We start from the raw sequence: 19,654 nt of genomic DNA on the forward strand, positions 1-19,654 counted from the left end.
GTCTTGTGTCATGTCACGAAGATATGAGTTGTCATGTGTCCATCTTGTCTGCAGGTGGTGTTGTTTGTCTTCTTTATTGTCCTCGAAAAGCGCGAGGAGTCCTGCTAGGAGCAGGACAGCTGCTAGGACGGCGAGTGTCTTCATGACAGCCAAACACACCTAGATCCTCGGGTGAGTAGACTACTGGCGAGAAGTAGAGGGCGGGATATACCCAATCAGCCCTCTCTTCACCAGGTAGATCACCAGAAGGTAGGGGTGCTGGAGTCTATGAGTCTAGGCTGTCACTCACTTTCTTGCAGTGGATTTGGTGAATCCAAGATGGTCTTTCTGCTATCTTACAGGCGGTTTGGGTGGTGATGAGCACTTGGTAGGGACCTTCCTAGCGGGGCGAGCTCCAATTCTTTCTATGGAGAACTCGAATCAGGACCCAATCACCTGGCTCCAACCTGCAAGATACTGGAGAAGATTCAGAAGGCAGTTTATTGTTCAAAACAATATCTTTGTTTTCTAGTAGCTTCGACATCCATTCTGCTAGTGTGGTCTCTGATTGATTTATCTAAAGGTTCACTTGTGATTGGCAGTGGAAATGGTCTGCCATGAATGATTTCAAAAGGTGTGAGTTTCTGAGAAAGTAAATGTAAAAATCTCTTAACAATCTTTCTGCTGCACATTTCAATGCATCCACATTACTGGAATGAAACCACAGAGCACTAACACAAATAAAATATAACACTAAAAGTAAAAATATATGAAAAACACAAACGAATATATAAAAAATATAAAACTGTATCGATATACAAATATGTGCACAGAAAAGTTGCTGGCTAATCTTCGCGATCTACCTTGCTCTGTATGTTTACTGTTTCTTATGCGGCCATCATGTGCCGACAATCATGCACGTCGTATTTTAATTAACTGGTTTCGACGATCAATCAACTTAGGTGATAATGGGTACGTGGGTGGGGGCGGAGTCAAGGGGTGGGGGTACTCCGAGTTAGCCATCCAGCTGTCGTGACGTCACTGGGATCACCTGTGGAGGCCTCAGGTGACAGCTCATAAAAGGTGACCTGAGGTAAACGGGGGACACTCAGAGACACTTCGAGGGAAAGAAGAGTGACCTCCATTCTCAACTGCTGCACATCCAGAGATCCATTCTAGCTGCTGCCATGTGGAACGACTCCTCTAATGGTAAGAGCTGCTCTCCAGGTTTGAAAACTTAGAAAAACTAAACTGTGTGTTTTCAGGTTTTTCCACCTGGGTCAAACAGCCCACCAGGTGCAAACAGCACCAAGTGTGGCGTGCTTTTTGCACGCTCAATCATCCACATTGACAATTTTTAAAATCCCAGAAAGTTGAATCTGTTCATTGAGACAACATTTCTCATCCAAGTGATATCTGGAGACTGATAGAGTCACTTAGATGAGTGAAGAAACATTTGTCCTGCTGGAAACACTGCATCCGGATGAACAGTCAGCTTCCTGGGACACTGCACAGTGACTCATACCAACAAGATCACAAGAAAACTATTAGCTGGATTACCACATTTTACATCTTTATGTAGCTGCAAAGATAGTACAGCAAGAAAATAGGTTGTATATCCCGTCTGATCTGATGGAACAATCTGCTTTCTCTTCTTTGCACAGATGACGCCATTCCTGTGGCCTCCGGCAACGGCTCCTCTCGCACCGCCAGTCGCAGGAAGAGGACCAGCTTCTCCAAAGAACACGTGGAGCTGCTGCGCGCCACCTTCGAGACTGACCCGTACCCTGGAATCACCATCAGAGAGAGCCTGTCCCAGACCACAGGCCTGCCCGGGTCCCGCATCCATTTGTTAATGAAGGCGCAAGATTAATATAATGATGAAATAAATACAACTTGTAAGTTTAGATTAGGTTAGGATTTCCCTTTTTTTAACATAAAATAACAATACTTTTGACATTATTCGACCTGCGAGCTTGTTAAAGACCCTCATGGACTTTGTACCTCTTCCACTGTTGCTGTGCGGGGACTTGATACCGCGCTCACTGTATGTCTTTATCTGTTGAGATAACACCAGCTGTTTTTATCAGGAGCTTATTTGAGGGAAGAGACACACTGACAGCTGATAGCTTCCGCTTAAAAGAGAAAGATGATTATTAACACAGCATAGAGTGCTTTAGCTGTACTGCTTTTAAATCTAAGCTCACGTATTTTTCCTTCATTTCCCGTCCAGGTGTGGTTTCAGAACTGAAGAGCTCGCACCCTAAAATCAAAAGGATCCAGCAAAGCCCAGTGGCAGTCTCAGAGCCCAGCGCAGTGTCCACAGGCTTGCCGCCACACACAGGCCTTTGCACCTCAAATGCAGCAGGTGTTGAACAATGGACAGTTTCCTCCTGCCTTCAATGCCACCGGAGCGTATGGACAGTGTGGAGTCTCCTATGGGATTGAACCAGGAGGCTCAATGGGCAGTAACCCCAGCTCAAACCTGTGGGAGTACACAGGCTGCCAAAACTCCACTGGGGTGCCTGCGTGGCGTCAGCCTTCCGTGGAGATGGTAAGCTACAACTCAAGCTCCAGCCAGGCAGCCTCCATGCACCCTAGTTCAGACATACACGACCTCCTTCAAATATTCAAAGCAGACACTCCTGATTCTGGATACTTCAACAGCAGCCGAGAGAGCAGCCCAACGGGTTGTCTGGAAGTTCCGACCCCACAGATGAGGAGTATTGGGGAGACTGTAGCAGCTCTTGAGGACGGCAGGGATGCAGGACATCCGCCAGTGGTCCAGCATAGCTCACTGCCAGTGCTGTCATTGCAAGATATTATGTGGGAGCTGAATGAGGAATGGCTGGGAGGAAATGGACTGTACAACGGAGTCACTGGAGAGGAGCCCCCTTACTTCTGATGGCTATGATGAGTATTTTTAATGGCTCAAGTGTTTGACGTATTTTCAAAATATTTTTTTTAAAAAAAAGCCATGTTTTTGCAGTAATTACTACACAGTTTTAGGATTGTTTTTTGATTTTCTTCAAGTTTACTTAAAAACGAAAAAAAAAAAAAAAGAAGAAACAAATCAGTTGTTATATTGCATAATACTGTTTTCTTGGCTTCCCCTTTCCAAGAATGTACTCTCAGCTAATTCATGACCAGAGATTTGGCTCTGCTCATAGATGGTGCCTGTGAGTTGTAAATATGAGAAAAAGGGGATTTTCTTTCTGTGCAGAGACATTATGGAGAGTAATATAAAAACATGTTAAATCCTAATGAATGCTGAAATTAAATTTAATCTGTAATAAGACTTTATGTAAAAAATAATTTTAACAAAAATAATTTATAGATATAGAGATGTTATTGTATAATGTTTCCATTTTGATTGATTAATTTTAAGGATCTGACAACAGAGGATGTTGTTTGCTGTAAAGATTATGAAGCCCTGTGAGGTTAATTATTGGTTTGGGAAACGAAGATGTTGATATAATATATTTGATTCTGTTAAGCTTTGTTCTTATGTTGTATGGCTGACATAGTGTATGATAATATAGAGAATATACAGTTATAAATATGATTCTGTTATTTTGTTCGCATGTTTTGCCAATAAAGTTTATTCTAAATGAACGTTCACATTGCATCCATGACTCAAAACTTACAACATAGTACTGCAACATCATGGTGTCGTGATACAGTGATTCTTATTCTGTAATTTCTACTTTGTTTGGTTTTTTTTTTGCCTTAAATTCAATTTAGTTTATTTTCTACATAATTATTTTTATTTTATATTAGTTTAGTTTTTCAAGTTCAAGTTAAACAAAGATTTCTTTTTCACAGCTAGTTTAAGTTTTCAGTTTAGTTCCAGTTAACTATAGTGAGTGGATAAAAATATCCACCCAGTTATTTGGGTTTAATTAGAGGCTTTTATATTTATCAGCTCTTTGGCTGTGCTGCCTTTCATTTCTCTTTTTTTCACCTGTGAGTGTCTTCTTGTTCATGGCAAGGAGGTTAACTTCTTTTCTACAGGGTGGGCCATTTATATGGATACACCGTAATAAAATGGGAATGGTTGGTGATATTAAGTCCTGTTTGTGGCACATTAGTATATGTGAGGGGGCAAACTCCTCAAGATGGGTGGTGACCAGGGGCGATTCCAGGATCAGAAGTTTGGGGGTGCTGAGCACCCAGAGAGCTGCCCATCCAGGAAGGTAAACTTTACTCATCACAATGAGGAAGGAAGGACAGAATAAAGACATGCTGTGGAAGAGAGACAGAGGTTAATAACAGATATGATTCAATGCAGAGAGGTCTATTAACACATAGTGAGTGAGAAAGGTGACTGGAAAGGAAAAACTTCATGCATCATGGGATGCATCAGCCTATGTCTATTGCAGCATAACTAAGGGAGGATTCAGGGTCACCTGGTCTAGCCCTAACTATATGCTTTAGCAAAAAGGAAAGTTTGAAGCCTAATCTTGAAAGTAGAGATAGTGTCTGTCTTCTGAATCCAAACTGGAAGCTGGTTCCACAGAAGAGGGGCCTGAAAACTGAAGGCTCTGCCTCCCATTCTACTTTTAAATACTCTAGGAACAGCAAGTAGGCCTGCAGTGTGAGAGCGAAGTGCTCTAATAGGGTGATATGGTACTACAAGGTCATTAAGGGGCCTGATTATTTAAGACCTTGTATGTGAGGAGCAGGATTTTGAATTCTGGATTTAACAGGAAGCCAATGATGGGAAGCCAAAACAGGAGCATTTTGGATCAGCTGAAGGCCTTTCAGCAAGTTTTTAGGACATCCTCATAATAATGAATTGCAGTAGTCCAGCCTGGAAGTAATAAATGCATGAACTAGTTTTTCAGCGTCACTCTGAGACAGGATATTTCTAACTTTAGAGATGTTGCGCAAATGGAAGAAAGCAGTCTTCCATATTTGTTTAATATGTGCGTTGAAGGACATCTCCTGGTCAAAACTGACTCCAAGGTTCCTCACAGCGTTACTGGAGGCCAAGGTAATGCCATCCAGAGTAAGAATCTGGTTAGATACCATGTTTCTAAGATTTTCAGGGCTGAGTACAATAACCTCAGTTTTATCTGAATTAAGAAGCAGAAAGTTAGCGGCCATCCAGGTCTTTATGTCTTTAAGACATTCCTGCAGTTTAACTAATTGGTGTGTGTTATCTGGCTTCATAGATGGATAGAACTGCGTGTCATCTGCATAGCAGTGAAAATTTATGCTATGTCTTCAAATGATGTTGCCTTGGGGGAAGCATGTATAATGTAAACAGAATTGGTCCTAGCACTGAACCCTGTGGAACACCATAACTGACCTTAGTGTGTGAAGAGGACTCTCCATTTACATGTACAAATTGGAGTCTATTAGATAGATATGATACAAACCAGTGCAGCATAGTACCTGTAATACCTACAGCATTTTCTAATCGCTCTATTAGGATATTATGGTCGACAGTATCGAACGCTGCACTGAGGTCTAGCAGGACAAGCACAGAGATGAGTCCACTGTCAGAGGCCATAAGAAGATCATTTGTAACCTTCACTAAAGCCGTTTCTGTACAATGTATGAAAAGATCTTTACTGCAGATACTACTATGGCTCTGCAGATTTTTTTCTTTTCTTTTAACCTATGTCGCCTCACCTTGAGGTTGGCAAATCTGTCTATCACATTTTGGTGGTCAAGTCTCTCAAGCATCTCTTTCTCAACTGACATCACAGCCAGGTGCTGGAGTCTGCTTTGACCCATGGTCCTTCTCAGCCAGGTATGGAGCTGACTCCAGACTCTAAAAGACCTTTGACAGATACAGCTCTAACTGGGTTTGTTAGGGCAACCTGAATAACAGTTTTCAGTGTGGGGAAAATCTGATTATCCAGAAGATTGTACAATGTTAACATATCTGGAATGGCATCAGCCTCACTCTTGAGCTTCAAAAAGTTTTTGGCAACTGTGACTTCCTCTGACTGAAGTTCAATATGGTAATGCAGTGCCAGGGCTGACCACCCAGTTTGTTTTGCAGATTCTGTATAGCAGCTTTAATATAGGGAGAACACAACTTCCAGACTGTATGAGTAAAATTAGTTGTTGTTTTTTTGTCTTTGCCAGTTTAACTTTTTTTGTTTTGCCTGTTAGTACTCCCTGTCTGTTTTCTTACCTGCTTCTTCCTGATCTTGTACTTTATAGTACTCTTGTACTTCTCATGTTCCCCTCTTTCCTCTCCCCCTCTTTCCTCTCTCCCTCTTTGGACTGACAATTATACACAAATAGATTGTATTCAATTAGATTACAAAAATACTATTAAGATCACTAATAAAAAAAGTCCTCTCTCAGTGTACTTTCAACCAAAAGGCAAATACCCAAACCACATGTACACATAATAAAGGATATAAATATTGAAACACTGATCCAACATTATCCTTTATTGATGGATCATTTGATCTTACACTTTTACCTGAATGTGGCTCCTGTTTTTGAAAAAACTTCCTCATATCCATTATGACCCTGGCTGTGTCTCTGTACACACACACACACACACACACACACACACACACACACACACACACACACACACACACACACACACACACACACACGGGGAGTTATAAGGTTAATGGGCATCCAGTCAGTTAGCTAGTTAATACCTTGGGTTCGATATGAGCACATGCATATATGACAAAATAACCAGTTTCTCTCATTACATTTTAAACAGGACAGTTGTAACAGCAGTAGCTACGGACAATGTTAAGTTTTAGATTTTAAATAGGCTGTATACATTTCAATGGGAGCAACAGGACGGTCAAATGTCAATGATTTTACTACAGAGCAGGACGGATTGTAGGGCAGCAAACATAGTCGGGAAACACGTTTTCAACACTGCAGGTTACCTGGGTGTAATGTTTTTCAGCTAAAAAGAAACATGGCCTGACTCCTACCTAAATATATAAAGAGTAACCGAAGATTAAATGCAGCTAATATGTCCTGTTTTAAGCCAGGCAATTCCACCTCTGCTCCGTCTCAGCCACTATCGCTCTGGCACTGCAGCAACGGAGCTAGAGCCACGGTAGGGGAGAGCTGAGCTGGAACAAACCATTTTGGGAGGGGGGGGACGGGTTATCTATACTTTTGTTGTTAAAATGTACCATCTCAATTAAGTACTGTATGCTTTTTTTATTTTTAGTAGTGTGTCCCACAAACAAAAAATATTGTCAAAAAAAGTAAGAAATCTTTGGGGGTGCTTTGATTCAAAATGGGCTAAAATCGCCCCTGGCTTAAAGTGATCAGTCGTTTCAGATTTCAAACCACCAGTGACTCGATGATGGCTTCCAGCTGCCTTGCCTTTGAACAGACTGACTTAGCAGCTGAGTCACGTGACCGAAACCACAACAATACATTAAGCTCCGATTGCCGTCCTATTACTCCACAGCATGAGCGTCAATTTGCAACCTATGAATGTGGTGTCAACGAGCCACATGTGCAGGGCGTGTGTGGCATGCGTGTGCCGGTTGAGGGGGGTTGGGCGTGGTGATTTGCACATCATTAGAAAAATGTATATTTAGATCTCCTAAAGTGATTGGCTTGCATTACAAAAGCTATAATGAGCAAACCTCATTACCAGAATTCTTTGTTTGCAGGCTTCACAGTGCTGCATTACTTACCCTTTGTACAGTAGATCAGGATGGTTATATGCAAAGTTTTTGGAGAAGGTGCCAAATGGACCAAGGAGCTCAAATGGGACTACATCTGGTGCAAACACTGTGCACTGGAACCAGAAAGAAGGAGTTTAAAAACACCATATACAAAAAACAAAACTCCCTTCTAATTTTTTGAAGGGCAATATCTTTAAATAAGCAATTATTCTGAAGGTCTTTTGAAGTTTTTTCCCTGCTCAAAAAAGACCTTTGGAATGTCCTTCAAGTCCAGAGAACTATTCCCAAAGACTACTTAAAGAAATCACATGAAAGCTTGCCTGAGAGAGTTCAAAATGTGAAGACTACAGTTAAGCTTTGTTTTTGCCCTATAAACTGCATTTCCATGTATGTCTGCACGTTTTAGTAAACTGCCATACTTCGGCCCAGTGTTATAAAAAATTAAAGAAATAAGTTTAAAGGATGGGTGGCTCAAGACTTCTGCTCAGTACTGTGTGAGAACTTTAGTTTAGTCAAAGACTGTCTGTGTTTCTAATGACTGTATGATAGGGCTGCACGATTAATCGTTAGAAAATCGCGATCTCGATTCATACTTATGTGCGATCTCCTTTCCAAATGACAACGATTTAAAAAAAAAAAAAAGACGACGACGACTGTACCGCATTTTGATCCGGGACGTACTCTGCATGAAAACAAGCGCTCACTCTTCCTGCTCAACAAATGACAAGGGCGGAGCCTTATACCACGTGATACAGAAGCTGTGCCGTGTGATGCTAAAATTAGCAGGGAAAAAACAATGGAGACCACGTCAGGGATGACGAGAAAGTGACAGGAGAAAATCCGTCCCGGTCAACCACCCTAACGTTAATAACGGGAACCTTATACAGCACTTCCCTATACACGTCGAACTTCCGAAGGCACAAAGAAATTACGGAGGCTATCACTTATCACCTGACCAAAGATATGGCTCCCATCAACACTGTGCAAAACGAGGGATTTAGGAAAATGATCAACACCCTAGACAAACGCTACACAGTGCCGTCCCGCAACTATTTTTCTATTGTTGCACTACCTGCTCTATACACACAGTGTCGAGCAACGGTGGAGACGGAATTTCAAGCAGTACAACATTTTGCGGCAACAACAAAACGTGAGACATTTGTTGCTTTTATGTTTATTTATTGTTTTTATGTTCAGTCTCAACTGTTACGAAGTTGATGTGCAGTTAATAAGTGCAATAAATATTTATACTGGAAAAGAGAATCGTGAGAGAATCGTGATCTCAATTCTAAGCCAAAAAATCGTGATTCTCATTTTATGCAAAATCGTGCAGCCCTACTGTATGATATATACTCATTTCATGGCATGCATATGACCACAGCAAGTCGTATTTTTTCCTGCTGAAAGTCCCCTCCATGGTCCCCATATTAACAAGAGTTGCCAACATCAGACACTCTCAGTGCTCACAGGCAATGACTTGCTGTTTTAATGAGAAGACCCCACAGTGGCAATAATTTTATTTTCCTGCTGTGGAAGGGTGCTATGAATGACTCTTTCCAGCAGTTTAGACCATGGCTGTAGCCGATTTATGCACTACAAAGTGCAGCCTTGTTGTGCAAAATGCCATAAAATATGTCACAGTTTTAGATGAAAATCAGTTCTGTTCACTGTGTTTGGCTGTTTGAGTTATACCAAAGAAAGCCAAGTGTAGGCATAATTGTGGTCTGATCCAATTACTGATCTTCTACACAATATAATCTTCAGCTTCCAACTAACTGTTAATTCATTTAACGATAAATATTCATGAAAAACATTTCTTTTAAAGACATGAGCTGACAAATAGAACACACTGCTGCCATTGTCCATTTCTTCCCACCTCTGACCTGTCAGGCTGACTGTGGCTCTGGCCACAAAAACAACACAGATATTGCTGGAACCCACTTTGGATGTCCACAAAATACCCTCAACAGCAAGCCTTGTTTCTTGAACTAGAATTGGTTATAGATAAATCAACCCTGGGATATTTTGATTTGGTGGCCCCAAGGTGCAAAATACACCATTTCAGAAAACATGGATATGAGAACAGTGACACTGTCAAAGGCACAAAAAAAAAAAGCACTTCACAGAGTAGGTAGGGACAACATTCCTGTCGTTTACCTAAATAAACAAACCTGGCACTGGCAACAGGTTGATAACATTTCGTCTGTTTAGCAGTGATACTCTCCAAATTTTAAACCAATTTTAGAAGCTTGGCATTAAAAAGTAATTTCAGCACAGTGGAACTTATTTAAAATTCGCGTGTTTTTAGTTCTGAAACGTTGGCATCTTCGGGCCACCGTACTGTTTGTACATTTAAACGGTTATGCTCCCATCTACCCCAGTTTGAGTCATTTCTCCTTAATGGCAATACTTTGGAAAGCAGGCATGAATGCTTTGGGGTCACTTTACCATATTTTCTTGACGAAACAAACGGTTAATTAGCTACAAGCTAACCCCAACACGTACAAACCAGCCCACCTGTTAGCTTAAGCGCCCCTTACGTTACAGCTCAGTGCTCACCGAGCACTACCGCGGGCAGCCTTAATGAAAGAAAGCTAACGTAGCTAATTTGAACTGAGTTCTGTATCAGCTGCTAATGTTAACCCGTACAGTGGACTTTGAGCTGTTTGTTTGACCTGTGTCACACCGAGAACTGAATGAACCTCGATAACATTAGCTTTTACATAGACACCCTTGGCAATGGCTCCATACACTAACCTGCCGATATTTATACATTTTCCCCATTTAAAAATTAAGTAGCAATCGACAACAGGGAGGACTAAACTCTCCCCGAGCCCCGAGTAATTTTCAGAAAAATAAAATTACCCGGAGGACATATTGTGCAACACAACTCCACGGGCTCCGCGAGCAGTTACAAATGACAGAAAAAAGACTGACGGTAATAATATCTCAGTTGTACCACAGTACAGCTGATTTAACGAACTTACAGCGAAATATATCAGCGCCACTGACAGGGTGACCATCCAGAAGAGACGTGTTCTCTGAAAATAATCGCGTCCATCACTTGTAGCCATCACTGCTGCCGCTGCCCCGTACAAATATGACCGTGCAATTAAACCCGGATATTTAAACCGTCCGGGCAGGGGTTCTTTTTCTTTTTTCCCTCCCCCCTTTTTTTTGATTATTACACAAATGGGAAAATTTTACCGAAATAATGACAATTATCGCTTTACTTTTAAAAATGTTTTTTTTTAAATTAATTTAAGTCGACAGGATAGTTTCATTAATCAGCGGACTGTCCACCCGGTAGCCCAGGTCATTTCCTTTGGTTTGAGGTTTGAGCAGCCACTTTGAGCAGTGATGTTATGTTAAAGTGATGTTACGTTAAAGTAGGAATAGGTTGAGGGGGAGCTCTCACACTCAGACACCAGGCGGCACTCGGTATCCAGCTGTAACTGTGGGGTCCAGGCAGGGCCGTGCAGAGACGTTTACAGGGTGGGTGCTCAAAGCTAAAAAGGGGCACATTGAACCAGGCTGAATAACAACAACACACATTCATCAAGAATCTAATATGGGATCGCATCATACTATATCACTGTTGTGAGGCAAAGTAAACGTAGCCTATGTTTTACCTGATGGGTACAATGTTGGTGTTGAGGGGTTGCTGCTGCTCCTGCTGCTGATAGTGCTGGAGGGCAGGGCTGTGTTGATCTGAGACTGTAGACATTAAAAAGTCCATAGGAGAGATGGTAGCTGACTAAACAAGTGTCATGAGATAATAACAAAATGCAAAGATTGGTGACAGTGCTTGGAACCATAAGGCAACAAAAAACAGAAATAAACAAGGCTCTGCCTGTGATTCACTCTTTGCCTCTCTTCCTCCTTCTATTTCCTCATCTCATCTATCACTCTCCACTTGCTGTCCATCTGAGAACAAGGCACAACTTGCTATTGCAATAAACTATTATTTAATTATCCACACTTAACAACTCTTACACTTAATCTATAATAAAATGATGACAGAAAAATGTTATAGAAGCAAAACATTTCAGTTGTGCTTATTATTATTTTTATACTGGAATACCTCTCCAACAACTCGTACATGTGTTAATGTTACCTGTGCTCTTTGTAATCCAGCTGCTGAGAGATTCACTGCCTTTAGTAGCCTCACAAAGCTCCTACTGTTTCCTCCTCATTCCTTACCAGCCATGTCTGGACAATATTATATCATGAGTAATAATTTAAAAAATCCATATACATAAAACACACACATGCATGCACACGCAGTGACATTTTAGACCTTCTTCAGAATACTGTATGTACTGTGGGCACAAGTTTCCATCATGGTGCTGATCTAGAATCCTTCCCTTATTATTTATTACTAGAGCTACAATAATAAAGTGATGAGGGGAAAAAAGTAATAAATATGAAATAATGTATTTATGATGATTCCATTTGTTTCACTATCCACTCTGTGCAGGCAGAAAGCTTATTACATTTTTAAACTGTAGAGATACAATAATTTTGCTGCTGTAAAATCAGCATTTTGTCTTATTTAAAATATAAATCGAATATAATCTGTTTCTTAATGTATGTTCTTTGAAATACAGCATGTTTTTTAAATATTATATTTATAATAATCCATTATTATGTGGACATGCATATTAGATCGTTTTAAGTGACATATAATCCCTCCAGAAAGGCAGGAAAAGCCCTGTAACTTACTTTAAAACTAAATATGTTCCCTAAAACGGTGGAAAGAGCTACAGACCCACGACAGCCCTACCCAGTTAGCCAGCAGCTATGACCAGCACTACTTGTGCAGTTAATAAAAGGACAGGTAATGTTTGTCGCGCTGTTACACACACAGCACGCTCGTTTGTTTCAGTTCGTCAGTTGTCACAAGACAGCTTACCAACGTGTACATAATAAGCTAATACTCCTGTGTGCTACATACTACAGTGTACGCTCTACACCTACTTACTGGTTTTGTTGCATCAGTCTGTGTGTCTGAGGTAATTTGTGTTTCTCCTACAGCTCCGTCCGGACCGCAAAAAATGCGCGTGCTCTTTGTGAGCTCGTTCCCGGCTCGTAACCAGCGCGTTCTGCCGTCAAGGGCGATCATTGGTTAATGGTGATCATGTTACTGATGCAAGCCAGATCCTTTTATTTAGCAAAACTGTGATTAATAGTTAAATATTATTGTTGAGGGGCACAGACAGGACTCCGCACGCACACACACATTTGAAAAAAAATAATTAAAAATTAAAAAAATATTTGCCTCAACAAAAGGGCACTTTGGGCACCCATCAGGAAAGGGGCGGGTGCTCAAGCCCCTTCCGACCCCCCCCGCACGTGCCTGGGTCCAGGGTGCACTGATGCGAACCCCCAAGCCTCCTCTCTGTCTCTCTCCATCTCTGTCCCTGTTGCCTACCTGAATATCTACACGTAACGTTAAACGATCCATTTCTGGGGAAGAGGAAGACAGTTTTGGGGTTGCTTTGCATTACTTTGAATGAAAGAATTACCTTGAACGGTTTTAAATTCATCATTCAGACTGAATGATGAATTTAAAAAATTGCATTTATAAATTTCAGTCCTATAAGTGTCACTACTGTAGTGACACTGTGTCACAAGTAGTACTGAAGAAATTTAAATTGAAATATTATGTGAAAAAAAGGACTCTCCGCAGTCCTGTGAAAACTACAGTAGATTACCCCATGATTTATGCAGAACCACAATGATTAACAAAAATTCACAGTAATCATTTTCTTTATGACCCACTATTCTTTACAACATTACTTCAGTTCACTGAGGTTTGTTGCAGCTTTCGTAAAGTCCCGCCACAGCATTTCATACAGGTTGAGGTCTGGACTTTGACCGGAGCATTACAACACCTCAAGCTATGATCTACTTTACAATAGAATAGAGTAGCCACTTTATTATCATTTAGAACCTCCACCAGTTAGTGCACATCAGAACACAATTTTGGTGCATTTCTAATTCTAAAGGTATAATATGTATATGTGTGTGTATATATATATATATATATATATATATATATATATATATATATATATATATATATATACATGAAGAATCTAGGATATATGCATGTAAGAATATGATGAAAAATGTGTGTATATACATATTATTAGTTAAGAAAACCCAATATTTTCTAATAATTCCAGTTATTCTGCTGTTGATTTGCTGTTTGGGATTGTTGTCCCTTTGCCTGGTTCAGTCTGGCCCAAGCTTTAGCTGTCACACAGAGGGCATCACATTTGACTCTAGAATACTTTGATATACAGAGTGCAGTGATTGCATGGTTCCTATAGTATAGTTTAGTTTAATTTAGTGTCGCTTCATTAAAGACACACACGGGTCCATAACCAAACATCTCCACTTAATATCATTAAAGTGAGTTATTTTCATGTTTTGGTCCCTCCTAAAAATTAATTACATATGCTGAATAAAGTCAAAGTTTCCATGGAAACATAAATTATATTATCAGAACAGCCAAACTGTAATATAAAACTAACAAAAACAATAATGAATTATGGTCATTAATATGTTGAAAAAATAATTCTTTTGAGTTTGATTCTTGTAGTTTCAAATGCTATTGTTTATGTTGTTATGTTACATATATCTTGTAAGTTTGTGGCATTGCTCATCTACAAAGCTACAGAGTTTAGCCTGAATATACAAACTGTTAATAATTATATCAATTTAAAAACTTCTCCCTACTTGTTTTTATTTACTTTTTTTTTTTTTTTAATTCAGAGGAGAAGTACTTTGCAAGTTGTCTGAAGGCATTTTGAAGACGTTTTGAGGTAAGTTTGGCACATCTTCTTGGTCAAACAAAGGTACATTAGCTACATGCTAACCCTCAGCATTCACAGACTAGCTGGCATGTTAGCTTCAAGTGCCTGAAGCTAGGCGAGGTATGCTAACATAATTGTAACGATGTTTTCGTATCAGCTGCTAAGTTCTGCTGCTACGTGGACTTCAGGCTGTTTGCTTAATCTGTGCAGCACTGAGGCCTGAATGGATCTTGATAAGATTAGCTGACTTGGCAAGGATTCAGAAAACTGATGTGCTGACATAAAACCTGTTAATTACAAATCTGGTGATAACAGCGATTTTTAGTGAATTTCAGAAAAAAACACTTAAGGAAATTTAATGCAAAAACAACTTTAAAGTTTAAAGTTAAAGTAAACTTCAAAGCTGCAGAGCAGAAAACAAGGCTGATTTCAATTTTACCTTAATACAGCTGATTTAATGAGTTAAATTACCTTATTTCGGTGTTCTTCTCAAATAATCACACCAACCACTTTTATCCATGGCTGCAGTCTGCTGCTGTTCTAGTTCCCATAAGCGTAGGGGTAAACCTACTGATGGGCTGGGAGGGGGTTCATGGAACAGTGCTGGTAGCCTCTTTTATTTATTCATTTATTATTAAATTAGCTATTTATTTATTCTATGTAGAAAAATTACACAAAAGGAGACAATGCACTGCAGTAAAACACAAACATCAGTTGGTTATAAACCTGTTTGGTATTCTTTAACAACCCTGGAGATACACTTACACTCCAAACAGGGGACTATCCGGAGCATTACCCGGTGCTCTGAGGTTGTTTTGGCCTCCTGTGAGCAGCTACCCCCGGGCAGTGATTTAAAGCAGGAGTGGGGAAAGTCTCAGAGCCACACGCCAGGCGCACTGCTTCACCTGCGACACCGTGAGCTTTGGTCACAGCGGCAGTCACCTGTGCGTACCCCAAAGACGAGCACAGCTGAGGCGGGCAGCCTGCCTCTCTGTCTCTGGCTGCCTGATTCGTTACTCTTGGTGTTTGACGATGAGATCGGAGTAAAGGTAGAGAACAAACAGAGATCATTTAATAATAACAAAAGTAAAACGCTGAAAAATGTGTGTGTGTGTGTGTGTGTAACGCATGAAGAAAACACTTGGTCTGCGTGTATATAGCTTTTTTATTTTTTTAGTTGAAGTTTTTCTGTTTTAACTTCTGTTTAAAAGGTGTGCTCTAATCATCCTGCATGTGTATGCGCTCTCATTTCTGCATCTCTGCTGAGTTTTTGCATTACCCCGAACACGTGAATAAATGAATTAACTTGAAAACTAAATTCCAGTTTATGGGTTGTCTCTATAGCTGCACATTGGTGCTGAAAATAACATTTAAAATGAAATATGTTAATAATAAATATAAATTCACAAATGATTATATAGATCTTTGGCGCATTTAAGGATGGAGACTGTCTCCTTGTGCGTCACTAAAATGCAACTCATCTCTCTCTCTTTTAATTTTTTTTAACTGCTAGACATCCAATAATCTCAGTAAAGCGATTTTCCTTTCCTGCCTCAATAATTACGGCAGCCCGGGTATTGTGAAGGCTAAATAACGCGCAGGGTAAAAGCAGCAAATGACCGGCCTGAATTACTGTTTCAGTCTTGTCCTGCTTATGTTAATTATACAGGTTATATAGAAAAATGACTGAGTCACGTTTACACCCAAAGGAGCTGCTCAGTCACAGAAATCCATGCCATGAAGCTTCCAGAGCAGTTTTTTCCCTTCGTTTTTGTTCTTGTTTTAAAATTAAAAAAAATAATGTTACTTATTTCGTTTCTATTTTATTTTATTCATTTATTTTCGTTCTTAATGCCAGAGAAGACGTGGGACTCAACATGAAGTCATCACCGCGACTTTTACGCACTGTGCGCGCTCGGCTCTCGGTGGCCCCGCTGTGTAACTTACAGGGTCTGCCACTTCACGGCTGAGTCCCGTGGCTCCTAAACGCTTCCACTTAGCAGTAACACCGCTTACAGCTGATCGCGGAATAACTAGGAGCGAACACATTTCATGAACTGACTCGTTGCAAAGGTGGGATCCTGCTACACAACCACGCTCAAGCTCAGCGAGCCCTTCAGAAAGACGCATTCTTCCACAAATGCTTGTCTTGAAAAGTCCAATGATAATAGAATATTACCCAAAACAAAACATAAAAATAATGCTAATAATAAATGAATACCAGTAATTAATGTCAGTTATAATAAACTAAACTCTTATAAAAATAAGAGTTTAGACTGAACATACAAATTGATCACCCTGAGGTAAGGTTAAAGGATTTTTGAATGTCTTTAGACATGTGGTCTGATTCTCTAGTTGTTTTCAGTACTTGTTTATAGCTGCCATAATATTTCATTGCGATGAATTTAACATATAATATCTTTGAGACAAACAGTGAGTGTCAAGAAATGACAACACTCATGTTTTAAAACTAGAAACCATCACGTACAACAACAGTTATCAGCATAAACAGACACACTATATACATTAACTGGATTTGTATGGTGCATTGTGCTAAACTGGCTCTCCATTAACAAACCTTTGTGAATTTATCAGCCATATTCAAACCAAATTTAAATCAGTGCAGAGATGCACATAGAAGTGTTGAAGTTTTTTCTTATGTAAATTGTTCTTTTGTTCTTGCACATTTTACAGCTTTTACAGCAGAACGCATGCTGTTGTATCCAGAATGATATTTGCCTTTTTTTGAAATAAACAATGCCTTCACGGAAAACTACTGGTTACCACTGTTGCCTCACAGCAGGGAGGTCCTGGGTTTGAACCCTGGCACCCTTTCTGTGTGGACCTTACACTGACAAAAAAAAAGCTAAGTTAATGTTGACTGTCTGGGCCGAAGACACTCTTGCCGAAGAGATTGTTGATGTCAAGAGTTCCACTTTCTGATTAAATAAAGGTCGATGCCTAAAAAATGTGCACGTTAGCCATGCTCTGTGCTTTAATGCACCTCCCATCATGGATGCTGGCTATTGAACTGCACTGATAACAAGTCAGATGTCCTTCTCCTCCTTTGCACAGAGAATTAAATGTTGATGATATATAAAAAGGGACTTTTATATTATGATTGGTCAGATCTTATTACAGTTTTCCTCTTCCTTTCTCTTTTAAATTGTTGTTACACTGTATGATTTTAGCCTTTATCAAAAAAGAACTGTGCTAATGTAACTACTTCTTCTAGAGAACCATGTGTGTTTTCTATACACTGCAGCCTGAAGACCCAGAAATCATAGACATAGGCTGTTTATTTATTTAAAATCTTCTGCTCCAATTTTCTTTTTTCAAAAATTTGTTTTGCTGATATGAAATGTAAAAATTGCATAAAATTGTCATTTTTTAAAATATCATTTATATATTTATATAGAGAGCTCATGCTTATTCGAAAAAGTCATACTTTATTTTAGTATTCTGAAAGATTTCTGTACCCATTTTGAATTTTTAAAATGACCTCTGAGACTTCTGTACCTTTAGCATAACGCTACATTTAATTATTATTCAAATTGCAATCCCGTAATTCCCCCTGTAGATTTTTCTTCCAGTATTACGTTACATCAATTATACAGAAAGTAATAAAAGCTTGTATGTGTCTCTTGTGGAAATAAACAGAAAACCTGCAATAACGTAATAATCAATAGTCATAATCGTAGCATTAAGATTGCAGTGAATCGCTCCCCTACGCTGCAATGCACTTTTTTACGGTTTACCTTTTTGGAGGATATGCAATTTAATTGAAGTAATAAGCTGATCAGATGGCTGTTTGTGCAGCTCGCTGTAGGCAGCGGTATCAAACTAAGACTCTTTTCCATTAGTTGAACAACCTGTAGGCTGATCAGCTGCTTAGCAGACTTTAATCACATCGTCATTGTGTGCAAACTCACCCATGGCGTTTATATTCAAAGACAGATCTGCGTTTCATTTTATTTAAAAATAAAAATCGGATTTATTCCAGTTGGTAAAGTTGCTCTGCTCAAAACATTACCTCACACTGGTCATGATGGAAGGTCCCATTACTTTGCAGGACTTTGATAATGGATGTGTGATGGGATTTGGATATAGGACCCACAGATAAAAAAACTAAGGGGGACTTAAAGGAGCCGGTCTCACACACCGAGACATTGATTCTGCTCCAGGAACAGATAACCACAAAAAAGAAAAACGTCGACGCCTGTATCAGATAACTCACAGAGACTTCAAAGCTGCATTGTGTTTTAATAATGCATACTACAGATCTGCGCACTTTGCTCTCTGGCACCGCGTTTCTTGATTTTAGAAGAATCAATAAAAGCTAGCTGCGTGAAAAATGGCTGAAGACTTAGGCAAACATTTGAGGGGGGATCCCCGTGCATAGTAAGTGCAAGAAGTAATATCTGATTTAGTTTAAAGACAGAAAATAGAGTTTGACACATAAAGGTTAAAGGTCACTGCATCCACAGCTCAGTAAAGGCCTGGACATGTTAAACAATCTGCCCCCCCTCCCCACACACACACACACCCACCAATTACTGAGGCTACTGTTGGACCAGGACAGTTAATCAAGAAGGTCCCCTTTGTCTTTCCTCTTCTGATAACAGCTGTGCTGGTGTTTTGCATATGAAGAGCAAAGCAAAGACACTGACAAGCTTCAACTCAGAGTGCTCTTTTCCAATTCGACAAAAGTGTTTGTTTGTTTTTCAAGATTGTTAATGTTTTGATTAATCATCAGGAGACTGTTTAAAACTCATCACATGACTCCCTGCTGTCATATTCGCATTAAAGACGAGTGGCTTCTAAAGTGGCCTCCTTTAAGTGAAAATATAACATTATATCTTTCTGCTGCACATTTCAATGCATCCACATTACTGGAATGAAACCACAGAGCACTAACACAAATAAAATATAACACTAACACAATAAAAATATATGCAAAAACACAAACGAATATATAAAAAATATGAAACTGTGTATTGATATATAAATATGTGCACAGAAAAGTTGCAGGCTAATCTTCGTGCTCTACCTTGCTCTGTATGTTTACTGTTTCTTGGGCGGCCATCATGTGCCGACAATCCCAAAACGCAAACAATCACATGCACGTCGTATTTTAATTAACTGGTTTCGACGATCAATCAATTTAGGTGATAATGGGTATGTGGGTGGGGGCGGAGTCAAGGGGTG

At 39.8% G+C, this 19,654-nt stretch overlaps 1 protein-coding gene and 1 long non-coding RNA gene across 2 annotated transcripts; one reads left to right on the forward strand and one right to left on the reverse strand.

Moving 5' to 3' along the window:
* Nucleotides 1–544: 544 nt before the first annotated feature.
* Nucleotides 545–10,765, reverse strand: LOC109204777 (transmembrane protein 254). Its single transcript, XM_019366507.2, has 5 exons — nucleotides 10,610–10,765; nucleotides 7,632–7,735; nucleotides 6,428–6,489; nucleotides 6,131–6,222; nucleotides 545–4,224 (listed from the first exon to the last, which is right to left on the reverse strand). Exons 1-5 carry the CDS (start codon nucleotides 10,694–10,696, stop codon nucleotides 4,183–4,185), a joined length of 387 nt encoding a protein of 128 aa, XP_019222052.1. The 5' UTR covers nucleotides 10,697–10,765; the 3' UTR covers nucleotides 545–4,182.
* A 3,501-nt stretch (nucleotides 10,766–14,266) lies between these two features.
* On the forward strand, nucleotides 14,267–17,549 carry LOC112841975 (uncharacterized). The gene is made up of 2 exons (XR_003213490.1): nucleotides 14,267–14,455; nucleotides 17,141–17,549. It is a non-coding gene; the product is annotated as an uncharacterized LOC112841975 (long non-coding RNA).
* Nucleotides 17,550–19,654: the final 2,105 nt, after the last annotated feature.

Source organism: Oreochromis niloticus, linkage group LG13 (assembly GCF_001858045.2).
Source record: "Oreochromis niloticus isolate F11D_XX linkage group LG13, O_niloticus_UMD_NMBU, whole genome shotgun sequence".
NCBI classification, from domain to species: domain Eukaryota; kingdom Metazoa; phylum Chordata; class Actinopteri; order Cichliformes; family Cichlidae; genus Oreochromis; species Oreochromis niloticus.